Source organism: Schistocerca serialis, chromosome 8 (assembly GCF_023864345.2).
Source record: "Schistocerca serialis cubense isolate TAMUIC-IGC-003099 chromosome 8, iqSchSeri2.2, whole genome shotgun sequence".
In the NCBI taxonomy this organism is placed as follows: domain Eukaryota; kingdom Metazoa; phylum Arthropoda; class Insecta; order Orthoptera; family Acrididae; genus Schistocerca; species Schistocerca serialis.
Window position 1 is genome coordinate 30,456,256 of NC_064645.1, and position 24,875 is coordinate 30,481,130.

General features: G+C 41.8%; 1 protein-coding gene across 1 annotated transcript in view; it reads left to right on the top strand.

The window, feature by feature from the left end:
• Nucleotides 1–24,875, top strand: part of LOC126416083 (insulin-degrading enzyme) — a 186,671-nt gene that overhangs the window by 86,781 nt on the left and 75,015 nt on the right. Inside the window, exons 8-14 of the mRNA XM_050083571.1 lie at nt 15,533–15,670; nt 15,758–15,861; nt 15,939–16,041; nt 16,130–16,225; nt 16,314–16,423; nt 23,501–23,645; nt 23,829–23,939. Of these exons, the coding sequence (XP_049939528.1) occupies nt 15,533–15,670; nt 15,758–15,861; nt 15,939–16,041; nt 16,130–16,225; nt 16,314–16,423; nt 23,501–23,645; nt 23,829–23,939 (807 nt within the window). The remainder of the gene's footprint in view (nt 1–15,532; nt 15,671–15,757; nt 15,862–15,938; nt 16,042–16,129; nt 16,226–16,313; nt 16,424–23,500; nt 23,646–23,828; nt 23,940–24,875) is intronic.

The following is a 24,875-nucleotide window of genomic DNA, read 5'->3' on the forward strand; positions in this document are numbered from 1 at the left end:
TTAGTGTTGTCTGAAAGCTGAGGCAGTCCCTCAGCCACATACTCCCAATGATCAAGTACCACGGTTGTGGAACACTTCTCAGCCGGAAGAATGACGATGGATCGGTCAGCCTTCAGATCACGGATAACCTGGGCTTCAGCTGTGGTGATGTTGGGAGTAGGATTAAGGTTTTTCAAGAAGGGTTGAGAGGCAAGGCTGGAAGTGAGAAATTCCTGGAAGGTTTGGAGAGGGTGATTTTGAGGAAGAGGAGGTGGATCTCACTGTGACGGAGGACGGAACTGTTCCAGGCAGGGTTCAATTTGGATAGTGTCTTGCGGAGTTGGATCATTAGGAGTAGGATTAGGATAAGGATTATTTTTCTTCGTGGCAAAGTGATATTTCCAGCATAGAGTACGAGTGAAGGACAGTAAATCTTTGACAAGGGCTGTTCGGTTGAATCTGGGAGTGGGTCTGAGGGTGAGGCCTTTGGATAGGACAGAGGTTTTGGATTGGGAGAGAGGTTTGGAGGAAAGGTTAACTACTGAATTTGGGTGTTGTGGTTCCAGATTGTGTTGATTAGAAGTTTGAGGTTTTGGGGGGAGTGAAGCTGGAAGTAGGAGATTGAGTAGATAGGAGAGACTGGGTCTGTGTGCAGTGAGAGGAGGTTGAGGTTTGTTCGAAAGGTTGTGGAGGGTGAGTGAGTTGCCTTTCCGGAGGTGGGAAACCAGGATATTGGATAGTTTTTTGAGGTGGAGTGTGGCATGCTGTTCTAATTCGCGATTGGCCTGTAGGAGGATGCTCTAAACAGCCGGTGTGGATGTGGGAGAGGAAAGATTGAGGACTTTGATTAGGGATAGGAGTTGACGGGTGTGTTCATTGGCTGAGTTGATGTATAGGTGAAGGATTAGGTGGGTGAGGGCTATGGATTGATTAGTTTGGAACTGGTATAGGGACTGACGGAAAGAAGGGTTACAGCAAGAGATGGGAAATTTAAGTGAAGGCCTTTGGGGGTAATGCCAAATGTCAGAAAAGCCTGAGTAAATAAAATATCCTTACCCAATCTGTTACCCCTGGAAACCATCCTTGTAACTCCAGGAATTTCTCACTTCCAGCGTTGCCTCTCAATCCTTCTTGAAAAACCTTAATCCTACTCAAAACATCACCACAGATGAAGCCCAGGCTATCTGTAATCTGAAGGCTGACCGATCCATCGTCATTCTTCCGGCTGACAAGGGTTCCACAACTGTGGTACTTGATCGTCAGGAGTATGTGGCTGAGGGACTGTGTCAGCTTTCAAACAAAACTACATAAAATGTTTGCCAAGGTAATCCCATTCCTGATGTCCAGGCGGAGCTTCAAGGAATCCTCAGAACCTTAGGCCCCCTACAAAACCTTTCACCTGACTCCATCAACCTCCTGACCCCACCGACACTCCGCACCCCTACCTTCTACCTGCTTCCTAAAATTCACAAACCCAATCATCCCGGCTGCCCCATTGTAGCAGGTTACCAAGCCCCCACAGAACGTATCTCTGCCTACGTAATTCAACATCTTCAACCCATTCATGCAGCTTCCCATCCTTCATCAAAGACGCCAATCACTTTCTCAAACGCCTGGATTCCTTACCCAATCTGTTACCCCTGGAAACCATCCTTGTAACCCACTTCGTTATACACAAATATCCCGCACGTCCAAGGGCTCGCTGCGATGGAGCGCTTCCTTTCATGCCGATCACCTGCTACCCTACCTAAAACTTCTTTTCGCATTACCTTAGTCAGCTTCATCCTAACCCACAACTTCTTCACTTTTGAAGGCCAGACATACCAACAATTAAAGGGAACAGCCAAGGGTACCAGGATGGCTCCCTCGTATGCCATCCTATTTAGGGGTCACTTAGAGGAAGACTTCTTGGTTACCCAAGCCTGCCAACCCAATGTTTGGCACAGATTTATTGATGATATCTTCATGATCTGGACTCACAGTGAACAACAACTCCAGAATTTCCTCTCCAACCTCAACTCCTTTGGTTCCATCAGATTCACCTGGGCCTACTCCAAATCCCATGCCACTTTCCTCGACGTTAACCTCCATCTGTCCAATGGCCAGCTTCACACATCCGTCCACAGCAAACCCACCAACAAGCAACGGTACCTCCATTTTGACAGCTGCCACCCATTCCATAGCAAACGGTCCCTTCCCTATAGCTTAGGTCTTCATGGCAAACGAATCTGCTCCAGTCCTGAATCCCTGAACCATTACACCAACAACCTGAAAACAGCTCTTGCATCCCGCGACTGCCCTCCCGACCTGTTACAGAAGCAAATAGCTAGAGCCATTTCCTCATCCCCTCAAACCCAGAACCTCCCACAGAAGAACCCAAAAAGTGTCCCACTTGTGACAGCATATTTTCTGGGACTGGATCAGGCTCTGAATGTGGCTCTCCAGTAGGGATACGACTTCCTCAAATCCTGCCCTGAAATGACATCCATCCTTCATGAAATCCTCCCCACTCCACCAAGAGTGTCTTTCCGCCGGCCACCTAATCTTCTTAACCTCTTGGTTCATCCCTATGAAATCCCCAAACCACCTCCCCTACCCTCTGGCTCCTACCCTTGTAACCGCCCCCTGTGTAAGACCTGTCCCATGCACCCTCCCACCACCACCTACTCCAGACCTGTAACTCGGAAGGTGTACATGATCAAAGGCAGATCCACGTGTGAAAGCACCCATGTGATTTACCAACTAACATGCCTACACTGTGAAGCCTTCTATGTGGGAATGACCAGCAAAAAACTGTCCATTTGCATGAAGGGACACAGGCAGACAGTGTTTGTTGGTAATGAGGATCACCCCATGGCTAAACATGCCTTGGCGCACGGCCAGCACATCTTGGCACAGTGTTACACCATCCAGGTTATCTGGAGACTTCCCACTGACACCAACCTATCAGAACTCTGGAGATGGGAACTTGCCCTTCAATATATCCTGTCTTCCCGTTACCCACCAGGCCTCAACCTCCGCTAATTTCAAGTTGCCACCCCTCGTACATCACTTGTCATTCATCAACATCTTTGCCTCTGTACTTCCGCCTCAACTAACATCTCTGCCCAACCTCTTTGCCTTTACATATGTCTGCCTGTGTCTGTATATGTGCGGATGGATATGTGTGTGTGCAAGTGTATACCTGTCGTTTTATCCCCCTGAGGTACGTCTTCCCGCTCCCGGGATTGGAATGACTCCTTATCCTCTCCCTTAAAACCCAGATCCTTTCGTCTTTCCCTCTCCTTCCCTCTCCCCTGATGAAGCAACCGTTGGTTGCGAAAGCTAGAATTTTGTGTGTATGTTTGTGTTTGTTTGTGTGTCTATCGACCTGCCAGCACTTCCGTTTGGTAAGTCACATCATCTTTGTTTTTAGATATATTTTTCCCACGTGAAACGTTTCCCTCTATATATATATATACATATATATATGCTCAGACAAGAATTACAACATGATTACATTAAAACACTTTGTATTTCTTGTCAATAACTCATATGACATAGCACATTTGTGTAGGCGAACAATGTCTTTTAATGTACATCAAATGTGACTCAGTTCAACATGTTCTCTAGTGACCATTTCCCTTGTGCTGTCCATCTGCTGATATCTACTCCATGCAGTTCATTCTAATTGGCAGCTTTCGAATACTGACTGGAGGCTTTATTCCTTCCCGGCAACCTTCGACAAAAAAACATTTCTCCAGTTGCGTAACTTACGAACGTTATCCTTACTACTGCAAAACGTTCCATAAGTCACACTTAATCTTAACTGCACCGTCTCCTGGCCTCTTAGTGGACTGAGGCTTGCTAAGACTCGATTCGTATGCAGAGACATGTTCTCCGCGTTTTTAACTGTCAGCTTGTGATGGCGAACTGTATTCTTCATAAACAATCATGTGCACAGTGTCGTCGCATTCTTTGGGATTGCAAGAAGCTAGATGAATTTCCTTTACTACTACTACTTTAAATGATTTCACTCCCTCTTCCATCGTGTGGGGCAACCTCTATTGGCTCTCTGGGACTGATGTCCATTCCCCAATTTCTGGCCTGACCATAGTAGATGATGTGATTGTGGACCCTGTTGCTCTCTCTAACACCATGGGCAGCTATTTTGCAGAGACATTGAGCTCTATTCACTATCACCCCACTTTCCTCCCTTGGAGGATTTCTGGTGGCGCTGTGGGTTTCTTCTGCCCTCTTTACATATTTGATCTGTTGCTCTGCGGTTCACTGAAACTCTGAAATTGTTGGGGCTTATGCTTGACAGCACACTTTCTTGGTTCTCCCACATGTCTTACCTGGTCACACGCTGTACCCGGTCCATCAGTGCCCTACATGGCCTACGCGGTAATTCCTGGGGAGTGGATCGGATCACCCTCCTGTATTTGTATCGATCCCTTGTCCGTTCAAAACTATACTATGGGTGTATTTGTTTATTTATCTGCAGATCTATTCATCTTATGCTGTCTTAATACAATCTATGATCATGGAATACATTTGGTCGCTGGCGCCTTTTACATTAGCCCACTGGAGAGTCTATACAGAAGCTGCAGAATACCACTGTCATTCAGGTGTGGTGTTCTCCTCAGTGGATACGCATGCTGTTTGTCTGCCATGTCTAGCGTCACATCCTATGCCCTCTTTTCCTATGACTCCCGCGATCCCCAGTAAGGAGCGCGCCCTTCTTTCTGTTACTTCCCATAGTTTGCTTTCAGCTAACATTCCAGCAGCTTATCTTCCCACTAAACGCTTGATTCCCGATGTGTGTGTGAACGCATCACCGTGTTGGTTTCATGTGATGGCCTGTGTTCATCTTGGGCTTCATTCACTTTCCGAGGAAATTAATCTGGATTCAATGTATTGCCTAAGTTTCTTGAACTTGGCACACAACTTAACAGTAGCACATGATGGTTCTGAGACTGACTGTGGCACCGGTTGTGCCTTCATCATGGGCACCGACCAATTTTTATGTCGGCTTCCAGAACACTGCTAAATTTGTACAGCAGAGCTCCTCAGCCTCGGCCAGGGCACCCAGTATATCCTGCGACATATGCTTTTTTAATTGTGTCATATGCTCCAATTCTCTAGTACCCTTCAGAGATTGTGTGGTGCACATAGTCCATTCCTTAGTGCAGCGGGTCTAAGAAAGCTTCCACTTGCTCAGTGTTGAGGGAGCCCCTGTGATGTTCGTGTGGGTTTCTGGTCATGTCGGTCTGACAGGGAAAGAGGCTGCTGATGCTGCTGCCAAGGCTGCAGTCCTCTTCCTTCAGGCTGCTAGCTCTTTCATTTCTTCGGATGATCTCCATTTTGGCATCTGTTGGCAGAAGATATGACTTTGGTATTGCCACTGATCTTCTCCTCATGGAAACAAGCTTGGGGAATTGAAGCTCTCCCAGAACTTGGTCGATCTCCTCCTGGTCCTCTTATCGCGATATCATTTTAGTTAAGTTGGGTATTGGGCACTATCTTGTCATTTATTAAGTGGTGATCTCCCATTACTTTGTTCTTAGTGTCATCAACCTTGGATGGTTTGCCTTTACATGAATGAATGCCCTTTTTTTTTAACTATTTACATTCTAGTGTATGTTTTCTGTCTGAGTTATCGGCCGTTTCAGCGAATGACGTGCATGCCATCAACCATGTTTCACCTTTTATCCATTGTAGCAATATGGTGAAAGTCATTTAATCACTGGTTCTGGACCTCCGCTTTCTCTATGGCGTATTTTGTAGACCTTTCTCAGAGGGTATATCCTTGGATTTAGCTCTCTTTCCTTCTGTCGATGGGGCTTCATGTGTAGTCACTTCTAACTTCTTTCACTTATTAGTGTTCTGAGATTATGACATGGGCACTTATGACCTCAGTTGTGAGTCTGCCCTGAAAAGAAAATACAAGGAAAAAAAATTGACCATTAGGTACTGTTACATTGTGCACATGAGCTATGAATTTCTTTATAGTATTACCTATTAATCACATCGCCTCTACACGTTTACTTGAAGTAAACTGTAATTTTTCAACTTCCAATTCCTGTATCTGTTTAAGTAGGTCAAAGAAACATGGAAATCACTTATGTTAATCTCATTTGTGTTTGAGGGCTCAGTTATGTAAATCAACCTCGGTAACAGTGCATTGACTCTCATGATCAGTTCTGAATCTTTCAAATAGTTTTTCTTCCACAAATTAGTGAGTTTCATTTTGCTATGTCTTTTGTGCTTTGTATAAATCTTCATTCCATTTATACAATTCACATTATGGTTTTACAAAAAAGAACTGGCTTTGTAAAATATGTAACTTTAAGCGTTTTCTGCCTCCTTTGTTTAACTGTAAGCTATTACTGTATATGTTTCCTTCAGGCTAGGTAGGTACTGTGTTTTTGTTTTGAACTTCAATTAGTACAACAATCATTGTTTGAACCACAGTAAACAGAATTGTCTGTTATTTCCTGTTTCTTCTAGTGTTTCCAAAATTTCTAACGACATGTTGACAGCATTTGAATGAACAAATTGACACACATGCTTGGAATGACATGGGGGTTTTATTAGAACCAAAAAATACAGAAGTTCAAAAAATGTCCGACAGATGGTGCTTCATCTGATCAGAATAACAATAATTAGCATAACAAAGTAAGACAAAGCAAAGATGATGTTCTTTACAGGAAATGCTCGATATGTCCACCATCATTCCTCAACAATAGCTGTAGTCGAGGAATGAACAGCACTGTAAAGCATGTCCGGAGTTATGGTGAGGCATTGGCATCGGATGTTTTCTTTCAGCATCCCTAGAGATGTTTGTCGATCACGATACACTTGCAGTTTCAGGTAACCCCAAAGCCAATAAGCGCACGGACTGAGGTCTGGGGACCTGGGAGGCCAAGCATGACGAAAGTGACGGCTGAGCACACGATCATCACCAAACGATGCTCGCAACAGATCTTTCATGCGTCTAGCAATATAGGGTGGAGCGCCATCCTGCATAAACATTGTGCATTCCAGCAGGTATTTATCAGCCAGGCTGGGGATGATGCGATTCTGTAACATATCGGCATACCTCTCACCCGTCACAGTAACAGTTACAAAACCAGATTCATTGATTTCCTCGAAGAAAAAAGGCCCGATAACAGCACATGTGGTAAATCCAACTCATACCGTGACTTTCTCGTCGTGCAATGGAGTTTCCACGACAGTTCTAGGATTTTCGGTAGCCCAAATTCTGCAGTTGTGGGCGTTGACAGTCCCTCGGAGCGTGAAATGAGCTTTGTCGGTCCACAACACGTTACTCAGCCAATCGTCATCTTCCACCATCTTTTGAAACGCCCACACCACAAATGCCCTCCGCTTCACTAAATCGGCAGGTAACAGTTCGTGATGCTGATGGATTTTGTACGGATAGCATCAGAGGGTACGCCTAAGTGCCAACCAAACAGTAGTGTACGGAATGCCTGAGCAACTCCACGAGTGCTGACTTCCCCGTGCATAGACGAACCCGCTACAGTCTCCATTTTTTCCTGAACTGTCTCGGCAGCATTTTGTGTTCGGTCGGCCACTATGGGGTCTATCGTCTAAACAATCCGTGGCTTCGAACCTTGAAGTCATTCTCGCCACAGCTGCATTTGTCAACGGACCTTTACTCGTTCGAATCCCCTTCCTATGGCAATAGGATCGTAACACTGAACTAGCACATTCTCCATTCTGATAAGACAGCTTCACTAAAAGCGCCTTTTCAGGTAACCTCAAGTTACTGTGACTGCTGGTGCATCTGATTCTCTCTCTCATTACAGCTCCTTTTATACACGATTGTCATGCGCAGTCTTGACGTTTTGCTGTCCAGCACCATCTGTCGGATTGTAGCCTATCGTGATTGCGGTTTATCTTATCGCGACATTGCTGCTCACGTTGGTCAAGATCCAATGACTGTTAACAGAATATGGGATTGGTGGGTTCAGGAGGGTAATACGGAGTGCTGTGCTGGATCCCAATGGCCTCGTATCACTAGCAGTCGAGATGACAGGCATCTTATCCGCATGGCTGTAACGGATCGTGCAGCCACGTCTCGATCCCAGAGTCAACAGATGGGCATGTTTGCAAGACAACAACCATCTGCACGAACAGTTTCAACGACGTTTGCAGCAGCGTGGACTATCAGCACGGAGACTGTGGCTGCGGTTACCCTTGATGCTGCATCACAGACAGGAGCCCCTGCAATGGTGTACTCTACGACGAACCTGGGTGCACAAATGGCAAAATGTCATTTTTTTCGGATGAATCCAGGTTCTGTTTACAGCATCACGATGGCCGCATCCGTGTTTGGCGACATCGCGGTGAACGCACATTGGAAGCGTGTATTCGTCGTCGCCATACTGGCATATCACCTGGCCTGATGTTTTGGGGTGCCATTGGTTACACGTCTCGGTCACCTTTTGTTCGCATTGACGGCACTTTGAACAGTGGACGTTACATTTCAGATGTGTTAAGACCCGTGGCTCTACCCTTCATTCGATCCATGCGAAACCCTACATTTCAGCAGGATAATGCACGACCGCATGTTGCAGGTCCTGTACGGGCCTTTCTGGATACAGAAAATGTTCGACTGCTGCCCTGCCCAGCACATTCTCCAGATCTCTCACCAATTGAAAACGCCTGGTCAATGGTGGCCGAGCAACTGGCTCGTCACAATACACCAATCACTACTCTTGATGAACTGTGGTATCATGTTGAAGCCACATGGGCAGCTGTACCTGTGCATGCCATCCAAGCTCTGTTTGCCTCAATGCCCAGGTGTATCAAGGCCATTATTACGGCCAGAGGTAGTTGTTCTAGGTACTGATTTCTCAGGATCTATGCACCCAAATATTGTACTAGAACTGACATGTGATTACATTTTCACGCAATATTTGTTCAATGAATACCCATTTATCATCTGCATTTCTTCTTGGTGTATCAATTTTAATGGCCAGTAGTGTAGTTACTGAAAACACTAATTGAGAATCATGTTGCTCGGACGGAACGGAATAATGTTTGACCATGGCAATGTACTGAAAAGTCACCACATCGATCTGGATAGTAATTAAGGTGGCACAGTACCTGGCACCTTCCATCTGTTGCATGAAGCGGCGTCTGCTGGCAATTTTGGCATTAATTCAGACCATTTTCTCTTGTAATATAACTACACCGATACTCATGCACCATAGCTTTTCAGTGATGTTGCAGCACATAGAAATCACTGGATATGGGGTAATAATGAGCTATTTCCTTTAAATAATTGATTACACTCAGGAAATGCAATTTAAACCACAAAATTATTATTGCCTTCAAACTTTACACACTGTAGAGAACTTGGTTTGACTATTACACTAACTGATTCACAAAATATAAATGTACTGGTAATGGCATCGGTATAACAACTACTGTTCATAATAATACTCTTGTAAGATAACTTCTAGTTCATCGATACCGAAGTGAGCTCACCAAATGGACCCCATCAGTTGTTGAGATCACAATATGCCATTGCATGCGGCTACTGGTCCCTTCACACCTCACCGTTGGCACAAGCAACTCATCGCAATTAACACAGCATTGCACCATGCAGTGCCGTGTACCTCAGAGCCGTAAACTGTACTATTTTGCCGCTCACAGCCCATCTCCGTTGAAATACCGTGTCTTAGAAGCCTTAGTGGCCATTTAACTTGTAGCCATACGATAAACGAAGTCCATATCTCTTTTCAGCTCATTTCTAAATGGTCTGTTAGCAACGTTACCATAGCACACACTGGCATTCCCTTTTACGCCACTTACCACTTGTTCTGCCTCAGAGCTATGGCAACTTACTTCTGCCGCCAATATTACGCGGAAACCTTTACACTGTTCTCATTCTCGGGGATTCTCCCCACACCTAAACATCATTTTACATTACGCCAAGTTCTCTATTTACAATTAAACATACCAAGCATTACAATATTCAATTACAGTCATTTTCATATATTAAAGTAATATTACATTTATATTTTTACTACACGTAACAATATTATTTAGTTTAATTCTTTTGTTATTTCTCTGTCAGAGTGCAGCACAAGCCAGACACTGTCTCCTGCATAGCGTTCTTTAATTTAGCTGCCACCGGGTGGAAGCACTTCCACTTTGCCTTCAATTCTGGCCCACAGATGGCATAAGCGTCCACTTTCTCTACCGTTGCGCCTTGACTATGCCTGGCATTCACTATACGGCACGTTGTCACGTTACAGGCTCCTGAAAGCAAATTTTGTAAACCAGTTTCCCAATAGCCCTTCTGGTGGCTCTCATAAACACTCCAGTATCATTCTAGAAATGTGGCTCTAGCAACCAGATTTCCACTTTCACAGTAAATTTTCGTTCCCATGTAAATGCACAGCTGCTTTTGAAACATGCTTGCATTTTCAAGTTACATCTTGTTCTTAAAAATTTACAAATTTTTGGCTAATCTGGATGAAGTTATTTATTTTCCATAGAAAGAGGAGTAGAAATATTAGACTGAGCATGCTCACGTGTACCTCTAATATTTAATGCAAGGGAAATAACCGTTGTGCTGACTATACTAGAATAATTTTTAGACACCATTTTTGAAATCAACTGGTAATTGAAAACTAATGTTCCATCTGTTTGCAAACCGTTTCAGGCCTTAACATGTAAACATGAACAGTTTTCATCTTTCGGAAGTTATGTCGTTTGTAAACCTAGTGATTTTGGCCAATGCAATGGATTTGTGAGTGAGCAGAACGTGATTCAAACTCCAGTTTGGTTTTCCAGATTTATATGTGATTTTGGTAGTTCAGACAAATGCTGGGATGTTTCTTTCAGACAATGGTACGGTCAGTTGTATAGTCCATTTTCATCCAACTGAGCTGCTGCTTAGTCCATAACGGCCTTATTGCCAACCAAATGTTGGCGTTACTTTAACATTCCCACATGCCTTTTGACACGCGTGTGGAATAGTTGTATGAGCAGTGCTCAATAAGTAATTTTAGCCCCCTACCTTCTGCCCCCTCCCCTCCCCCACCTCCAATGCCATCTTTAAAAAATGCCAAATTTGCTGTGGGACATTGTATATATTCATACTCCAGTCCCTGTAATTTCATGAAGTTTCAATAGGTGGTGGTGTTCATAACAGTGTCTGTAATGAGGATGCATTCCAAGTACAGAGCTATCATTGAGTTTCATTTGTTGGAAAACCAGAGCATCACAGGTATTCATAGACATTTCTCTAATGTCTGTGGAGACCTGGCAGTGAACAAAAGAACAGGGAGTCATTGGGCGAGGCACCTGTCATCATCGTAGTGAGTTCGTGTAAACCTGTCAGACCTCCGTGCACTGGCTGGCAGCACACAGCCACTCTCATTTGAGGTGATTGATGTACACAAACAAACACCTCGCTGTGCAGCTGGATGTCGCTGTTGGTAGTGCTAACGTACTTATCCACTAGTTGGGGTACTGAAGGTGTGTACACCATGGGTTCTTCGTCACCTAATGGGAGATCATAAAGAGCTAAAAGGACAATCTGTGCGGTGTCGCTTGAATGTTGTAAGGCTGATCGTGGCAATTTTTTGTTGAAATAAAACAAACTCGTAGAGAGGTGCCATACCACCTCTCCTCCGAAGGAGAAGTTCAAAGCCGCACCCTCAGACAGTGCACATCTGAAAGGAACTCACAAAACTTCATTGGACTGTTCTTCATCATCCACCCTACAGCCCAAATCTTGCATCTTCCAACATCCATCTGTTTGACCCAATGAAGGATGCACTTTGTGGGAAGCAGTATGTGGATGATCGAGAAGTTACTGATGCAGCAAGATGTTGACTCCGACATTGTCCAGTAGAGTGGTACCGTGTGGCATTCGGTCCTCTCACTAAGGCTGTCGCATTAAACAGAGATTGTTGTTGTTGTTGTTGTTGTTGTTGTGGTTTTCAGTCCTGAGACTGGTTTAATTACAGCTCTCCATGCCACTCTATCCTGTGCAAGCTTCATCATCTCCTAGTACGTACTGCAGCGTACATCCTTCTGAATCTGCTTAGTGTATTCATCTCTTGGTCTCCCTCTACAATTTTTACCCTCCACACTGCCCTCCAATACTAAATTTGTGATCCCTTGATGCCTCAGAACATGTCCTACCAACCGATCCCGTCTTCTAGTCAAGTTGTGCCACAAATTCCTCTTCTCCCCAATGCTATTCAGTACCTCCTCATTAGTTATGTGATCTACCCATCTAATCTTCAGCATTCTTCTGTAGCACCACATTTCGAAAGCTTCTATTCTCTTCTTGTCCAAACTATTTATCGTCCATGTTTCACTTCCATACATGGCTACACACCATACAAATACTTTCAGAAACGACTTCCTGACATTTAAATCAATGTTCGATGTTAACAAATTTCTCTTCTTCAGAAACGTTTTCCTTGCCATTGCCAGTCTACATTTTATATCCTCTCTACTTCGACCATCATCAGTTATTTTGCTCCCCAAATAGCAAAACTCCTTTACTACTTTAAGTGTCTCATTTCCTAATCTAATTCCCTCAGCATCACCCAACTTAATTCGACTACATTCCATTATCCTTGTTTTGCTTTTGTTGATGTTCATCTTATATCCTCCTTTCAAGACACTGTCCATTCCGTTCAACTGCTCTTCCAAGTCCTTTGCTGTCTCTGACAGAATTACAATGTCATCGGCGAACCTCAAAGTTTTTATTTCTTCTCCGTGGATTTTTATACCTACTCCAAATTTTTCTTTTGTTTCCTTTACTGCTTGCTCAATATACAGATTGAACAACATCGGGGAGAGGCTACAACCCTGTCTCACTCCCTTCCCAACCACTGCTTCCCTTTCATGGCCCTCGACTCTGATAACTGCCATCTGGTTTCTGTACAAATTGTAAATAGCCTTTCGCTCCCTGTATTTTACCCCTGCCACCTTCAGAATTTGAAAGAGAGTATTCCAGTCAACATTGTCAAAAGCTTTCTCTAAGTCTACAAATGCTAGAAACGTAGGTTTGCCTTTTCTTAATCTAGCTTCTAAAATAAGTCGTAGGGTCAGTATTGCCTCACGTGTTCCCATATTTCTACAGAATCCAAACTGATCTTCCCCGAGGTCGGCTTCTACCAGTTTTTCCATTCGTCTGTAAAGAATTCGCGTTAGTATTTTGCAGCCGTGACTTATTAAACTGATAGTTCGGTAATTTTCACATCTGTCAACACCTGCTTTCTTTGGGATTGGAATTATTATATTCTTCTTGAAGTCTGAGGGTATTTCGCCTGTTTCATACATATTGCTCACCAGATGGTAGAGGTTCATCAGGACTGGCTCTCCCAAGGCCGTCAGTAGTTCTAATCGAATGTTGTCTACTCCCGGGGCCTTGTTACGACTCAGGTCTTTCAGTGCTCTGTCAAACTCTTCACGCAGTATCATATCTCCCATTTCATCTTCATCTACATCCTCTTCCATTTCCATAATATTAACCTCAAGAACATCGCCCTTGTATAGACCCTCTATATACTCCCACCTTTCTGCTTTCCCTTCTTTGCTTAGAACTGGGTTTCCATCTGAGCTCTTGATATTCATACAAGTCGTTCTCTTTTCTCCGAAGGTCTCTTTAATTTTCCTGTAGGCAGTATCTATCTTACCTCTAGTGAGATAACCCTCTACATCCTTACATTTGTCCTCTAGCCATCCCTGCTTAGCCATTTTGCATATCCTGTTGATCTTGATTTTTGAGACGTTTGTATTCCTTTTTGCCTGCTTCATTTACTGCATTTTTATATTTTCTCCTTACATCAATTAAATTCAATATTTCTTCTGTCATCCAAGGATTTCTATTAGCCCTCGTCTTTTTACCTACTTGATCCTCTGCTGCCTTCACTACTTCATCCCTCAAAGCTACCCATTCTTCTTCTACTGTATTTCTTTCCCCCATTCCTTTCAATTGTTCCCTTATGCACTCCCTGAAACTCTGTACAACCTCTGGTTTAGTCAGTTTATCCAGGTCCCATTTCCTTAAATTCCCACCTTTTCACAGTTTCTTCAGTTGTAATCTACAGTTCATAACCAATAGATTGTGATCAGAGTCCACATCTGCCCCTGGAAATGTCTTACAATTTAAAATCTGGTTCCTAAATCTCTGTCTTACCATTATGTAATCTATCCGATACGTTTTAGTATCTCCGGGATTCTTCCATGTATACAACCTTCTTTTATGATTCTTGAACCAAGTGTTAGCTATGATTAAGTTATGCTGTGTGCAAAATTCCAACAGGCGGCTTCCTCTTTCATTTCTTAGCCCCAATCCATATTCACCTACTACGTTTCCTTCTCTCCTTTTTCCTACTACCGAATTCCAGTCACCCATGACTATTAAATTTTCGTCACCCTTCACTATCTGAATAATTTCTTGTATTTCATCATACATTTCTTCAATTTCTTCGTCATCTGCAGAGCTAATTGGCATATAGACTTGTACTACTGTCGTAGGCGTGGGCTTCGTGTCTATCTTGGCCACAACAATGCGTTCGCTGTGCTGTTTGTAGTAGCTTACCCGCATTCCTATTGTTTTAGTCATTATTAAACCTACTCCTGCATTACCCCTATTTGATTTTGTATTTATAACCCTGTATTCACCTGACCAAAAGTCTTGTTCCTCCTGCCACCGCACTTCACTAATTGCCACTATATCTAACTTTAACCTATCCATTTCCCTTTTTAAATTTTCTAACCTACCTTCCCGATTAAGGGATCTGACATTCCACACTCCGATCCATAGAACGCCAGTTTTATTTCTCCTGATAATGACGTCCTCCTTAGGAGTCCCCGCCCGGAGATCCGAATGGGGGACTATTTTACCTCCGGAATAATTTATCCAAGAGGACGCCATCATCATTTATCCATACAGTAGAGCTGCATGCCCTCGTGAAAAATTACGGCCGAAGTTTCCCCTTGCTTTCAGCCGTTCGCAGTACCAGCACAGCAAGGCCGTTTTGGTTAGTGTTACAAGGCCAGATCAGTCAATCGTCCAGACTGTTGCCCCTGCAACTACTGAAAAGGCTGCTGCCCCTCTTCAGGAACCATACGTTTGTCTGGCCTCTCAACAGATACCCCTCTGTTGTGGTTGCACCTACGGTACGGCTATCTGTATCGCTGAGGCACGCAAGCCTCCCCACCAACGGAAAGGTGTTTGGTTCATGGGGGGGGGGGGGGGGGGGGGGGGAAACAGAGACTATGATGGAAAAATAGATTTTTATAAGAAAAAAGTGGGGAATAATATGGTGTATTGGAATCCTGAATAAAACCTACCTGCTTTCAGCAAAAAGTGTTGCATGACTTATGGAATGTGCCTTGTATTTTCAAATTCTGTTTGTAAGTGAACCCAACTATGTTTAATTTTACTGATGTTAATACAAAACTGATCTCATATTTTGTGTTATTACTATAAATTTCAATGACATGCTGAACTTTATTGTTTTAAGTTTTGTAATGAGATTAATATTAATTTTTCAAATAGTACATAAATATGTTGAAGAAGGAAGGACCAAAGCAGTGGATTTTTGAAGAATACAGAGATATTATGACAATGCATTTTCGTTTTAAAGATAAGGAAATGCCCCAGAACCATGCATCAACAACAGCTCAGAACCTTAATGTAAGTGATCTATTGTACAACGAGTTAAAATGTAATGATAACTAGAAGTTATAGCAAAATCTAACATGAATAAATGACTGCCCCAAGGAATATCCTTTGGAAGAAGTACTCTCTGGACATTATCTGATAACTGAGTGGAAACCTGAGCTTATAAAAATGGTAATGGATTATTTGACACCACAAAACATAAGGTAAATATGTGTGTGTGTGTGGGGGGGGGGGGGGGGTCATAAAAAGTTGATTGTTTTAACATGTTCTGTTTTGATAGGATTGCAGTTGTTGGAAGAAAATTCGAAGAACTGGTAGATCAGACAGAAAAATGGTATGGGACGAAATACAAATTGGAAGAAATTCCTCAGGAAACATTAAAGGTACATAGGTTTGCATTCACACTACGTGAAAATTTTGAATGGTTAAGGTGTGATATTCTTTGTAATAATTTTGATTTTTCATCCACAGAGATGGGAAGAAACAAATTTATGTGAAGATCTGAAACTTCCCCCCAAAAACGAATTTATTCCAACTGATTTTGATCTGTTACCTCGTGAAGATAATGTAAGTCATTTTTAAGTATAATACTTGGAACAACAGTCTGAATACTAAAGTCAGAATTCAGCTGTTCAATAAAGACTTTGTTTTGCAGGCACCTGAACATCCTACAATTATCCAGAACACTCCACTGACTAGAGTTTGGTTCAAACAAGATGATGAATTTCTGCTGCCTAAAGCAAACTTGAGTTTTGAATTTGTGAGGTTAGATTCCTGTCTTTAGTGTTTAGGTTCATATTGTTGAATCAACACAAAATGATAAACTGTAATGCAGCACATGTTTGATACATTCTAGTAACTACATCTTTGGTTTGTTATAATCTAAGTGTGGAATCATAACTCAGTTGCTTATGTATGAAATTACCTTTGCCAAGTGTTTGTATATCTCTCACTGAATGTTGCTTTTGTTCAAACTAAGAATAAAGGAGGAAGGGAAACTAGAATTTAGCACACAATTGAGGATGAGGAGGAGATCATTTATGGATGGAGCACAGGTTAAAACAATTTAGGGAATACACGGGCAATCGAAATCTGGATAGCTGTTTGGGGTGTTACACCGTGTTCTTTTTGATTGTGACTGAAAAAGCATGTCAGTGGTGTCATTAGAGCTCAGATAGTCCAAGGACGTGCTTGGATCAAGGAACAGTCGGAATTGTAGTTGTAAATTGTTGTAGTTGTGCTGGGAAAGTCCCTGAGCTTCAAGCGCCAATAGAAAGCACCGAAGCTGAAATCGTTATACGTACAAAAAGCTGGCTAAAGCCTGAAATAAGTTCTGCAGAAATTTTTATGAAGTCTCAGACGGTGTTCAGGAAAGATAGATTAGGCAGAACTGGTGGTGGAGTCTGTGTGTCTGTCTGTCAGTAGTGGTTTATCTTGTAGTGAAGTCAAAGTAGATACTCCGTGCGAATTAGTATGGGTGGAGGTTATACTTAACAGCCGAACTAAGTTAATAATTGGCTCCTTCTACCGACCCCCAGACTCCGATGATATAGTTGCTGAACAGTTCAGAGAAAATTTGAGTCTCGTAACAAATAAATACCCCACTCATACAGTTATAGTTGGTGGGGGCTTCAACCTTCCCTCGATATGTTGGCAAAAATACTTGTTCAAAACCGGTGGTAGGCAGAAAACATCTTCTGAGATTGTCCTAAATGCTTTCTCCGAAAATTATTTCGAGCAGTTACTCCACGAACCCACGCGAATTGTAAATGGTTGCGAAAACACACTTGACCTCTTAGCCACAAACAATCCAGAGCTGATAGAGAGCATCATGACTGATACAGGGATAAGTGATCACAAGGTCGTTGTAGCTAGGCTCAATACCGTTTCTTCCAAATCCACCAGAAACAAACGTAAAATAATTTTATTTAAAAAAGCGGATAAAGTGTCAATAGAAGCCTTCCTAAGAGACAATCTCCATTCCTTCCGAACTGACTATGCAATTGTAGACGAGATGTGGCTCAAATTCAAAGATATAGTAGCAACAGCAATTGAGAGATTCATACCTCATAAATTGGTAAGAGATGGAACTGATCCCCCGTGGTACGCAAAACAGGTCCAAACGCTGTTGCAGAGGTAACGGAAAAAGCATGCGAAGTTCAGAAGAACGCGAAATCCCGAAGATTGCTAAAATTTACAGACGCATGAAATTTGGCACGGACTTCAATGCGAGATGCCTTTAAGAGGTTCCACAACAAAACAGTCTCGAAATTTGGTAGCAAATCCGAAGAAATTCTGGTCGTATGTAAAGTACACAAGCGGCAAGACGCAGTCAATACCTTCGCTGCGCAATGCCGATGGTACTGTTACCGACGACTGTGCCGCTAAAGCGGAGTTATTGAATGTAGTTTTCCGAAATTCCTTCACCAGGGAAGACGAATGGAATATTTCAGAATTTGAAACATGAACAGCTGCTAGCATGAGCTTCTTAGAAGTAGATACCTTAGGGGTTGCGAAGCAACTCAAATAGCTTGATATGGTGCAAGTCTTCAGGTCCAGATTTTATACCGATTGGGTTCCTTTCAGGTTACGCAGATACAATAGGTCCCTACTTAACAATCATATACAACAGCTTGCTCACCGACAGATCTGTACCTACAGATTGGAAAATTGCGCAGGTCGCACCAGTGTTTAAGAAGGGTAGTAGGAGTAATCCATCGAACTACAGACCTATATCATTGACGTCGGTTTGCAGTAAGGTTTTGGAGCATATACTGTATTCAAACATTATGAATCACCTCGAAGGGAACGATCTATTGATACGTAATCAGCATGGTTTCAGAAAACATCGTTCTTGTGCAACGCAGCTAGCTCTTTATTCGCACGAAGTAGTGGCCGCTATCAACAGGGGATCTCATGTTGATTCCGTATTTCTAGATTTCCGGAAAGCTTTTGACACCGTTCCTCACAAGCGACTTCTAATCAAGCTGCAGGCCTATGGGGTATCGTCTCAGTTGTGCGACTGGATTCGTGATTTCCTGTCAGGAAGGTCGCAGTTCGTAGTAATAGACGGCAAATCATCGAGTAAAACTGAAGTGATATCAGGTGTTCCCCAGGTAAGTGTCCTGGGACCTCTGCTGTTCCTGATCTATATAAATGACCTGGGTGACAATCTGAGTAGTTCTCTTAGGTTGTTCGCAGATGATGCTGTAATTTACCGTCTAGTAAGGTCATCCGAAGACCAGTATCAGTTGCAAAGCGATTTTGAAAAGATTGCTATATGGTGTGGCAGGTGGCAGTTGACGGTAAATAACAAAAAGTGTGAGGTGATCCACATGAGTTCCAAAAGAAATCTGTTGGAATTCGATTACTCGATAAATAGTACAATTCTCAAGGATGTCAATTCAACTAAGTACCTGGGTGTTAAAATTACGAACAACTTCAGTTGGAAAGACCACATAGATAATATTGTGGGGAAGGCGAGCCAAAGGTTGCGTTTCATTGGCAGGACACTTAGAAGATGCAACAAGTCTACTAAAGAGACAGCTTACACAACACGCGTTCGTCATCTGTTAGAATATTGCTGTGCGGTGTGGGATCCTTATCAGGTGGGATTGAAGGAGGACATCGAAAGGGTGCAAAAAAAGGGCAGCTCATTATGTATTATCATGTAATAGGGGAGAGAGTGTGTCAGATACGATACGTGAATTGGGACGGAAGTCATTAAAGCAAAGACGTTTTTCGTCGCGGTGAGATCTATTTACGAAATTTCAGTCACCAACTTTCTCTTCCGAATGCGAAAATATTGTGTTGAGCCCAACCTACATAGGTAGGAATGTCATCAAAATAAAATAAGAGAAATCAGAGCTCGAACAGAAAGGTTTAGGTGTTTGTTTTTCCCGCACTGTTCGGGAGTGGAATGGTAGAAAGATAGTATGATTGTGGTTCGATGAACCCTCTGCTAAGCACTTAAATGTGAATTGCAGAGTAGTCATGTAGATGTAGATGTAGGATAGAAAAGACTGGCTGTGTCACTACCAAAGAAACCATTGTGACAGTTGCCACATTGCGTTTTAAGGAAACACCAGGATACTATAAGTTGAATAGCCGAATATGTACATAAACCACTATCCTTGTAAATGTCAGTCTAGTTCCTGCACCACTGCACAACGTTACTCAGATTTTCAGATTAAACGTAAATTCCCAAGTAACTGGATGAATGAATTGATTTTTATGTGGGAATGAAATGGCATACCCTGTCAATGAAGACATGTATAGTAAAGCTCTGCAGTGTTTACACAAACTTGAGAGTAAGGGTGGGGGGACATAATGGCCACTATATCTTTTACTGTAATTTTTTGCTTCAGTTGTTCATGTTTTGATGGCTCATACATCTAAGATACTGTTAATATTATCTTCTTAATTTTCATTTAGAATTAAGACCTAATAGTAATGAGACATTCATTTAGCATATTCTAGCAGCCTGCCAGAGAGGTTAGTGAAAACTGATGCATAAACAAAACGTCAGCTGTGTACAATATAAGTGTAGGTTTATGTTCGAAATGAGTGCAGTAATGGATATAATAGTGTGAAATATTGAGAAATGTTTGATTTGTTGTAAAAGAACAATTATAGTCCACTAATGAGACAGTGTGGGCCCAGTATGTTGAAGAGCACAGTTAAGCTTGCCATAAAATGTTCAGTGAAGCTGTGAGAAGTGGGAAATAGATTACTCCTTAAAGGCCGATCTTTGAACAAGGCAAGAAGCTATATATTCTACAAAAGATAAAGAGTAACAAGGTGTTTTTTTAATATTACTATGAAAAATTCTGTGTGTATGAATTGTTTTTATTTTATTTATATTAGCTCAATAAAGGGTGAATTTATCAACAATGTAGTCAGTTTTGTTTGTGAATGTGTCCTAAATAAAGCCAGTTAACATCACTGTCTCTTAATTATGTAAGGAGACAAAACTTCCTGCTTGTCATGTGTCGTTTCTTCAACTATCTGTGGAAAACACTGTTTCAGTTCTGCTTTTACTTTCCATGCCAACCTCCATAGTTAAGAGGTCAACTTGTCTGACTGCTATGTGGAGGGTCCAGGTTCAATTCCTGATACTACCAGAAATTTTTCCTTAATTAGAGGACTGAAATGGGTCTACTTGAGTGATAAATAGTGACTATACGGCCATGGAAACTGATATACAGGAGAGAGATGTCGCACTATACTGCAGCAAAATGACACCATTAGCAAAAGTTTACATGGCAGCTCGGTGGCCCAATATGCTAACCTCATATTTTATTTTTCATTGTGCCTCAGCTTTTACCCATTTTCCTATATTAGTTTCCCACGCTATTCGTTGTTCTATTCATTTTGTGTTTTGCCAGTTTGTCTGTTTTTTCTGAAGAAATTTATTTACGAGAGTCACTCCAAAAGAAATGCACACTATTTTATTTTATTTTTTTATCCATCTTTTATTCTACGTGTTTGGAAGTTTTACAGTGTGTAGATACATCCTTTAGGAACAATATTTTCATTTCTCCACATAATTTCCATTCCTCTCAACTGCCTTACACCATTTTAGAACCAGCACCTGTATACCCACTCGGTAAAATTCTGGACCAACCTGTTGGAGCCACTGTTTGGCAGCATGCACAAGGGAGTCAACATCTACAAACCTTGTTCCACAAAAAGAGTCTTTCAGTTCCCCAAAAAGATAATCACATGGAGCCAGGTCAGGACTGTAAAGGCCGGTGTTTCAGTGTTGTCCATCCAAGTTTTGTGATCGCTTCCATGGTTTTTTGACTGACATGTGGCTGTGCATTGTCGTGCAACAGCAAAACATCCTGCTTTTGCCGATGTGGTCGAACATGACTCAGTCGAGCTTGAAGTTTCTTCAGTGTCATCACATACGGATCAGAATTTATGGTGGTTCCACTTGGCATTATGTCCACAAGCAAGAGTCCTTCAGAATCGAAAAACACCATAGCCATAACTTTTCCAGCAGAAGGTGTGGTTTAGAATATATTTTTTTCTTGGGTGAATTTGCTTGATGCCACTCCATTGATTGCCTCTTCGCCTCTGGTGACAAATGATGGAGCCATGTTTCATCACATGTCACAATTCTTCCAAGAAATTCATCTTCACCATTCTCGTACTGTTCCAAAAGTTCGCTGCATACTGTTTTTCTTGTTTCTTTGTGAGCCACTGTCAACATCTTGGGAACCCACCTGGCACAAACCTTTTTTAGCGCCAACACTTTCAGCATTCTGCAAGCACTTCCTTCCCCTTTCCCAACGTAGCATGACAATTCGTTAACTGTGATGTGTCTGTCAGCAGTCACCAATTTGTTAACTCTCTGTACATTGTCTGGAGCATGCGCAGTATGAGGCCTGCCACTGCGAGAACAGTCCTCAAAATTGCCATGCCCGCTTTCATCACATAACCTGCTTGCCCACCGACTAACTGTACTGCGATCGACAGCAGCATCTCCGTACACCTTCTTCAATCTCTTGTGGATGTTTCCCACTGTCTCGTTTTCACAGCACAGGAATTCTATGACAGCACGTTGCTTCTAACGAACATCAAGTGTAGCAGCCATCTTGAAGACATGCTGTGACGGCGCCACTCGCGGGAACAGGTTGAACTGGGTTTGAAAACAAGTGGGAAGGATGTATCTACACACTGTAAAACTTTCACACATGCAGAATGGAAACTGCATTTTTACTAAAATAGTGTGCATTTCTTTTGGAGTGACCCTCGTATATTGGATGTTACAGGAAGTAGTACCTAAAAAGAATTTGAATCAGCTGTAATGAAACTTTAAAATATTATTGTCATTCTTGTTATTAACGCTTTGGCTGCTTTAAGTGGGCCTATACAGTGCTAAACATAAAACGAGCTTCTGTAAATATCTAAAAAAGAAGTGATGGAGGGATGAACAGAGATAAGAATAGTTGATGTATCTAGGCTTCTTGCTGTCAAAGATTCCCTCATCTGGAATTACAGAGGAACATAAAAAAGTAAAACGAAATGAAATGTGGAGAAGTTGATACAAAAAGAGCTTCATGCCCCTCAGATTTGTGGGTTGACATCATGGGTGTTTGCTGGGGGTAGGGGGCAGCAGCAAGAGGTGGTGATTGCCCTCCTCTCCTCCCCTGGAATCTACAGTAAAAAGTTTTCATTCACAACACAATTCTCATACATCATGAAGCACCACCATTTCTCAGGGGTATAATAAAGTTTTTTGTGTCACCTATGAAATTTAATTGTTGTGTGGCATGACACCTCTCGAAACTGACGAACTCATTTATATGAAATAAATGGAAGTTTTAGAGCGTAAAGTTTTTCCACATCAGTGGCTATGGAAATTGCAATGTGAACAGTATTAATTTTGATATGAAATTCTTGTGATTGTTTCCAAATAAACCATTTATACAAAGGGAAAACTGTCCTCAATCTGAAGATTGGTTTAAACACTGCAGTGCTTTACTAGGTCCTGTCATGTTTGAGATGGTATCCCTTCATCTTCCTTTGACCTTTGCTCTAACTTATCCAGCAAGTTGCAGGAGAGACCTGCGTTTTACTGTGGACCATGAAGCATTGTGCATCTTGTCATTCTTCACATATAAAAACCACTATTCGGGATGGAAGAAGGAATAAATGACAGAAAACCTCCGAGAACCTTCTTGTGATTGAACCTCAGACCTTCGTTCTTTCATTGATTGTTGTCAAATAAACTACTTTAAATGAGAGAGGCTGAACCTTGATCTAATTTTAGTGTATTGTCATCAATAATTATTGAAATAAGCTATTCATGTTAAATGTATCATACTATTGCAGCCCTCTGGCCTATTTAGACCCTGTAAGTTGCAACATGACATATATGTTTGTGTTGCTGTTTAAAGACGCCCTGAATGAATATGCCTATGCTGCTGAACTTGCCGGTCTGCGATGGGAGTTATCAAACACTAAATATGGAATGATAGTGAGTATATGGCTATATTCTGAACATTATGATAACAGTTTAGAGTGAGTCTACATACATTTTCAATTAAGTGACTGTTTCAATAAACTGGGAGTGATATGTAGAATCTGAAATTATTGTTGTATGTATTGCATTATTTTTACAACTTCTAGTCTTTATATGCAACACTTTTTTCCCTTACAGCTTGGTATTGGCGGATACAATAACAAGCAGCATGTTCTGTTGGATAAAATAGTGGAGAAGCTAACCAATTTCAAAATAGACCCAAAAAGATTTGATATTTTAAAGGAGCATGTAGGTTTGTTTTCACTTTACCTAAATATAAGTTATATTAGCTGTATAACATTTTGAATGTCTTCATTACGTGAAAACGAAATTACATGCATGATGTGTCTTTATTATTTTATTATGTGAAAACAAAATCACATGTATGATGTGCCCCCTCCACACACACAGAGACAGAGAGAGAGAGAGAGAGAGAGAGAGAGAGATCTGAAAAATTAAACTTTACAATATTTTGACCTATCTGTCGTTTTTGTCATTTTCAAGGTCTTCAAGGAATGTATTAAACTTGAAACATCTCAGTATACCTTCGTTAATGGAATGTGAGCCCCATATGAATGCTATAGATGATGAGAGATATTTTATGTTGTGCAGTTTTGGCTCTGTGCAACTGGAATTATAAGGAGAAAAGAATGTATAATCATAGCTCTTAATCAGGCACACCTTTTTGTTTATTCTTTAAGAGTTCTTTCAGTTGTACATCAAAATTTCTTTGTAAGCACTAACTTAATGCAAACAAAATTCAGAGAACAGAGGTTTTGTAGTCCAGATTTGTGATTCTGGCTTCATCAGCGAATATAAACCATTTGAAATGGGATCCATAGTATATGAATAGGTCTTATACCTGTTCTCTGTGGCATGGGTAAGATGCACAGCATATTTCTGTAAGTTTGTATTCGGAGAGAACAGGAGCCATATAGGTCTGACCATACTGATGTTGGATTTTTGGGAATTTCATTTATTGCGTCAGACATACACCAGTAAGATATATTTGCAGGTCCCAACACCAGCCCCTTGTCTAACCAAACTCAGTGCTATTTCTCTAAGGGTTTTGCTGTTAAGGTGATATTACAACCAAAGGAACTAAGCTAACATCTTCAAATTTTGTAGTCCTTTCGTTGTCAGTGGCTATAATATTAATGTACGTTGATAAATATTATTTAGGGC